At 32.0% G+C, this 6,471-nt stretch overlaps 1 protein-coding gene across 1 annotated transcript; it reads left to right on the forward strand.

Annotated features, from left to right (window-relative positions):
* The first annotated feature begins 871 nt into the window (after positions 1 to 871).
* On the forward strand, positions 872 to 1,877 carry LOC118050291 (EG45-like domain containing protein). The gene is made up of 3 exons (XM_035060605.2): positions 872 to 1,113; positions 1,219 to 1,498; positions 1,576 to 1,877. Exons 1-3 carry the CDS (start codon positions 1,005 to 1,007, stop codon positions 1,580 to 1,582), a joined length of 396 nt encoding a protein of 131 aa, XP_034916496.1. The 5' UTR covers positions 872 to 1,004; the 3' UTR covers positions 1,583 to 1,877.
* The last annotated feature ends 4,594 nt before the right edge of the window (positions 1,878 to 6,471 follow it).

A 6,471-nucleotide genomic window follows, 5' to 3' on the forward strand; every position in this document is an offset into this window, starting at 1 on the left:
TCTTTGAAACTTTTTAATTAATTACAAATATGTATATTTTAGCTTGAAAAGTTTAAATTCGACTCTTGATCATTTATAGCATTCCTTTTAGTTTTTATGATTGTTATTAAATTTAATCTAACTTAACAAGTTAATTCAATCAAATCTAATTGATTTAATAAATTTGTAATTAGTAATATGATTAAATTTATATGGTGTGAAAAAAAAAAACTATACTATTATTTTAATAAAAATAATTGAAACTTGATTACACAAGATTGTTGTAGTTGCAAAAGAGAGAACAATTAATTAACTAGTTCATGAGAAAGTGAAATTCATCATGTCGGCTTGATTAGTATTTGGAAATGTTGATTGATTTTTAAAATATTTTTTTAAAAAAATTATTTTTAATAATAATATATTAAAATTATTTAAAAACATCATAAAATTAAATTAATTTAAAACTAAAAAAAGTTCAAGAATTTTCAAAAATATTTTTAAAACGAAATAGAAAACTTTCCAACCCATAATTTTTATTGCATCACACTATATATTTAGGGGGTGTTTAGGAGTATAATAATCGTTACAATTTAAAGTGTTTTTTACTTGAAAATATATCAAAATAATAATTTTTATTAAAAAAAACTATTTTTAAAATTAACAAATCAAAAATAATCTAAAAGTATTAATTTTTATAAAACACGAGTTAAACTACTTTCCCGACCAATTAATTAAACCCCTAATTGCTTCGTATCTCAGCAATGAAAGAATCCGGCGACAAATATACAGTCTTATGCTCATCTAGAAAAAGAATTTAACTGATCAACACGTGATTAATCTTATTGGTGGTAGACGATGATAAATGTATCGTCTTTCTCTTAACTTTACAATAATATTGTGGCTACCCTTGTCAGCTACAGCCCCCCGAGGAGAGAAAGAGCTATAAATTGGGCAACTGGCATGCAGAGGGGAGCAAGTACTAAGCAAAGTTTATAGTTTCTCTTCCTCAATTAGCTCTTGTAACCATGGTACTCATAGCCATAACAATAATAGTCGTCAGCTTGCTCAGCAATGAAATACGCTTTGTTCTTGGGGACATTGGGACTGCTAGTTCTTATGAACCGCCATATTTACGTAAGTAAATTCTCCTCTTTTCCCTTTACCATTGTTGTCTGCAAGTTTCTTCTTCAAGCTTGGTTTTCCTCAATTATGGGTTTATATATGCTAATCTTTGTGCAGCTACTAAGTGTAATGGGAACAGACAAGATCAATTCCCACCGGGGAACTTGTTTGTTTCTGTGAGTGAAGGTTTGTGGGATAATGGTGCTGCTTGTGGGAGGCGTTACAGGTTGCGGTGCCTAAGTGGAAATAATAAGCCATGCAAGGATGGGACCATTGACGTTAGGGTGGTGGATTTCTGCAGAAAATCACCATGTCCTTCTACTATTCTCTTGTCAAATGATGCCTTTTCTTCTGTATCATACTCTCCATCCGCAAAAATCAACGTTGAATACATCCAGTACGTAGACTCCTCCCCCTCCTCCTGATCTTATATATGTGCTTTCTTTTTCACTCACATCAAAACTGTTCTTGCAGGATATGATGGAACAATTAAGATATATATGTTCCCGAACTGTATCAAGCGCAATCCGACAGATAGAAGCTGAAAATGGCGTTTCTCTAATCTTAGAAGTAGCTGCAGCTTTGTACTCCCATTTCTGACTGTTCCATGCTGTAATATGAATATCTATCTCAGATAGATGTCACATATAATTATACTAATAACTATTCTCAAGCAAAGATTGTAGAGCAAATCAATAGAATTACGCACCCTTCCTCTGTATGAACAGCCTCCAAGGCCTAGAAATTAAGACTAAAATATCATTTCCCCTATGCCAGATCCATAAAAGTTGTCTAAGATAAGACTTGAACCATGTCTAAATCACTAACAGTAACTCTCGTGATTGCATGTTGCTTCGACTTAATGAAGGTAGAAAACGTCATGATCAGGAAACTTGCAAGTATCTGCTCTTGGACTCTTTCCTTTCTTCTAACAAATTAAAAACCAAAAGCAATGGCTAACCTACAATTAAGGGTTAGCACAGATGATATTAGCTTAGCTCGTGAATTTCTATTTTTTTGGAAATATTATGCATGGGAATTCTTCCCAAGAAAATAAGGTGGACTCCCGTGAATACAAAAGTTCACATGACTTGTCGTTAGGGCAGCCAATCTTGAATAATGGAGATATTAATTCCACAGTTTGTTAATGGTCATCAAAAAAAGAAGAAAAACCCTTAAAACAATGGCTGCTTTCCATCTTCTCCCCTAACATTTCCCATCAAGCACCAGACATGAAACTATGCTGTTAGAATATTTCTTAGACTAAACCATGTAAACACTGTTTTTAATATTGTAGCTAGTACAAAGTCATAACATTGTCAAGAATTAATTTTTTAATAATAATTTTATGATAATGTAAAGGATGCTTTATAATATCAATAATTAGTACGTACTTCGCCGGTGTCCATAGAATTGTGAGCTCTGCTTTCCACTGACCCACGAGTGGAATATGTTTTGGCACACAGAATGATAACACTGTCAAAACAAAGCAGAGGTGACGATCCTTAAAAGGAATAAACTTAGTCATCCAAAACAAATCCCCGCCATAACTTTAATATTAGAAGAACTTATGAGTGCGCACCATCATCTTTGTCATGTTCTCGCATGCTTACTACTTAACTTCAAGGGCTGTTCTTCTGGCTAGTGTTTGGCTGTAATTTCAGCATCAATAAAAATATATCATTCAAACCTTGCCACCCATCCATAGAGCCGTCAAATCTTTGGCTTTATATAGATTAATTATGGGTACCAAGAGGCCCAAGTGACTCTTCAATCTTTAGTTATATCACGGTAATTAGTGCTAGAGTAGATACACTGATGGAGACAAGGATTTTGTAAATGAGGAGATAAATTATTAACAAATATTTATTTATGCTATATAAATATGTATTATATAAAAAAATCAATTTAAAATATATGTACCAACTCAAAGCAAATGCATAAAGCTAGCATAATGCTTTGGGTAGTGATATCCATCATTCCAAATTAGCGGTCATTTAAATCAAAGCAAATGCATCATCCTAGTGGGGTTTCCTTTCTGGTTAAGGCATATTAATATGCACAACATCAGCTATATAAAATGGCATACTTCAGGAGCGAGACAAATAAAAAACCTGCACGAGGGTTGAAAGAATGCCTTAAAAGCTGCAGAAGATCAGGAGGGTTGCTGGGAAGAAGATTAGCCGGAAGATTTCTACTTGAAAACCAAGTCTTTGAGAATAAATTATGTTATTATTTTGCTATGTAATTAGCAGATTTGATTGTTTTTCTGTTAAACAAAAACTCTATTTAAGAGAATTATGCAATCAATAAAATATTATCTTCTACACAACTTGTCTTTCCTTACGTTTTGTAATTCTGCACAATCTGTTATAGGATTCAACAAGTGCTTTAAGCTGATGTAGAGTGGCGCATGATCCTGAAGCTGGCGCGCAAGTGTTCTTCGGGAACTGACAATAATAACAACAGTAAAAGTTCAATAAAAGATTGAGGTAAACAATCATAAAATTATTTTGGAATTCGATTCATCTTTAGCGGTTGATTTAATTACTAAAAATAAGGTTATTATTGACAAAAATTATAATCTAATCAATGCAAGCGATAGATTTATTAGCAAAAAAATAGAATATCCAAGTGATCCATGTCTACAAAAAAACAAATTCAGTAATAAATTAGCTAACTAATTATGATTTGACCAAGTGTTGTTTTGATAGATTTTATATTTCCCTTAATAACTTTCTTGTGAATCTTTACTGTAATTTAATTTAATTTAATAAGGAATTTAGCCTTTATTTCAACCAAAAAAAACAAAACAAAGAGTTGACAGTGGAATATTGAAGGGCTAGGTGAAGGGTGTCTCAGCTTTTCAACAATGAACAAGTTGAGGGCCCAGAACAGATTGACTTTGGACAAAAAAACAGGTTAAAAAGCTAAAAGGAACGAGCACAAATCAGAGATACCAACGTGATTTATGGAGCTCGCTTTCAGACCAACCATGGAGAAATTAAGGACGAATCCCCCGAAAGAATCGATCCTTGCTAGTTAGCTCTAGAAAAACTGACCTCCTTCGGAATCTGCAACCAACCCTATCTCTTATTCTATCGCCATTTCTCTGCATGATAACCTCTTAACGGGTCTAATTGCGGTTACAATATATATATCCACATTCTCAAATAAACACTAATACTTTACATTCTCAGCATAAAAAGTTTTTTGTGCTAGTGAGATTAGCGTAGCATTAGAAGATGTGTTGTTTATTTTTTTTTATTTTTTTCTTAGTATACTATTTTTCCAAATAAATTTACTGACTGTGCTAATTTTAAAGAAATTTTAGAGTTCATAATTTTCATGCTAGTAATCATGTTGGGGACAGGTAATAAATGTTCTGATATGTCTGATTTTCCCGGTAGCTTGGAAGTAAAATCATTAATTCATCTTGATCGTTTTAAGATAATATCCACCATGGTTATTTGGTAAACCTCTAATACCATATGCCCTTCAAGTTAACGAGTTACTCAATTTTCAAATCTTCTTTTGTGCAGAATGTAACCATCTGCATTTGTTGGGAAGTGTTTGCGTGGAGTTTTCAAGTGGTAAAGAATCAATTCAATTTAGTAGTTTTTTAAGCTAGAAATTTATACATCTATATTGTATTTAATTTTTATTAAATAAATAGAAATAATAAAATTTAAACTCGTGACCACTTAATTATTAAAACTCTGATATCATATTAAAAAATCAATTCGATCTAAGATTTTAATATATAATTTATATTATTCTTTAACATCACCATATATAAACTTCAAGTTTACGATGAAGAGAGTGGCCTATACGAATCATTAGTCATGGCTCCAAGTCATCGAAGGGTTGGATTGCATTCTGCAAGGAAAATGGTTTAAAGGAAGGAGACGTTGGTGTGTTTGAGCAGATAGAGGGCAAGAACAACGTACTAAACCAATGCCTTAGGCTTAATTAACACGATTTGATAGGTGTCGAACGAAACAGGTTTTAAGGGTTTTTTCACGTTGTAAACGGGTTTTGGCCTCAATTAAAGGGGAGATCAAACGTTTATGTACCTCTAGATTTTTTGCAGCTGGCACCAATATTCAAGAAACTTTAATTAGCAGATTATGAGCTAGCTACAATATTCAACTAGCCAGGCCTACGCACAGGCATTCGAGGAATAAAACTGTGCTAAACTGGAGGTGGGGATCACAAAATGTAGCGGCCGGTTCATGGTTAGCAGGCATTTTAAAGTGATGCTAAATGAAGGAGAATTGCCAAAATTAACAAACAGAAGCGTAAGCACAATTTCTGCAATAATCTTGGCGGATATTGGATGCTCCCATGCTCATCAGAGTTTGTTTTTACCATTTTCTTCCCAGCTGGTACCAAATACTTTTCAAGGGGCCAATCACGCTGGTCTGCACATCATCATTTTTAGGGATGGTAATGGAACCCACACGGAGGATTCCTCGAGTATTACCGATCAATAATGCCCCGATCAGTGGCGGTGGGTGCCCGTTTGTCTAATATTCCTGTAGCTGGAAGGTGAGGCTATATACCTAGAGAGAGATGAATAATTAAAGCTTCTTTTTTATGAGTAAAAAAAACAATCAACTTGTCCCTTCTAATCCAGAGGTAAAATAAAAAATTCAGATGAGGTTATTCCTGTCAGGTCGATTTAGTAACTAGATGAGAGGTAAAATAAAAAATTAAAATGAGCAAAAACTTGATAAAATTTAATTGACTTGTTTATTCATTTATGATTTAAGTGACTCGATAAAATCTGATTAAATATTTTAAAAAAATATAAATTTTTTTTAATTAATATTGATTTATGGATAGAATTTTCTATGACTCAAGTAACCGACAAAACCTGATTAAAATTTTTTTAAAAATAATATATTTTTTCTTAATTGATATTGATTTGTGGATATAATTTTTTGGGAGTCATCAAATATTATTCTTCAATAAAATAACAAACAAGATTGATATATGAATTTAATATAACTCATTGTCCCATGAACTACTATTTAAATTTTTATTTGGAGTAATAATACACACAAATATTCTTTCTCTTTGGCCAAAACCAAGAGTAATATGAAGAAAGACACAAAAACAAAACTTTTATTGACAAGTACTTGTAAATTATCAATTATCATTATTTTTCATTTTAGTTGAAAATCCATTTTCTTATAAAATGTCAAATATAATAGAATAATAAAACGGGTTAATGCATATATATATATAATGCAACAAAATCATTAAAACCTAAGAAAAAACAATTCCTAAGACTTTCATATATATATTCGTATGGATTGTTTTTTAATTTTTTTCGGGTAAAATATTATAACTTTCAATTTTTTT

This window comes from Populus alba, chromosome 6, assembly GCF_005239225.2.
Source record: "Populus alba chromosome 6, ASM523922v2, whole genome shotgun sequence".
Taxonomy (NCBI): Eukaryota; Viridiplantae; Streptophyta; class Magnoliopsida; order Malpighiales; family Salicaceae; genus Populus; species Populus alba.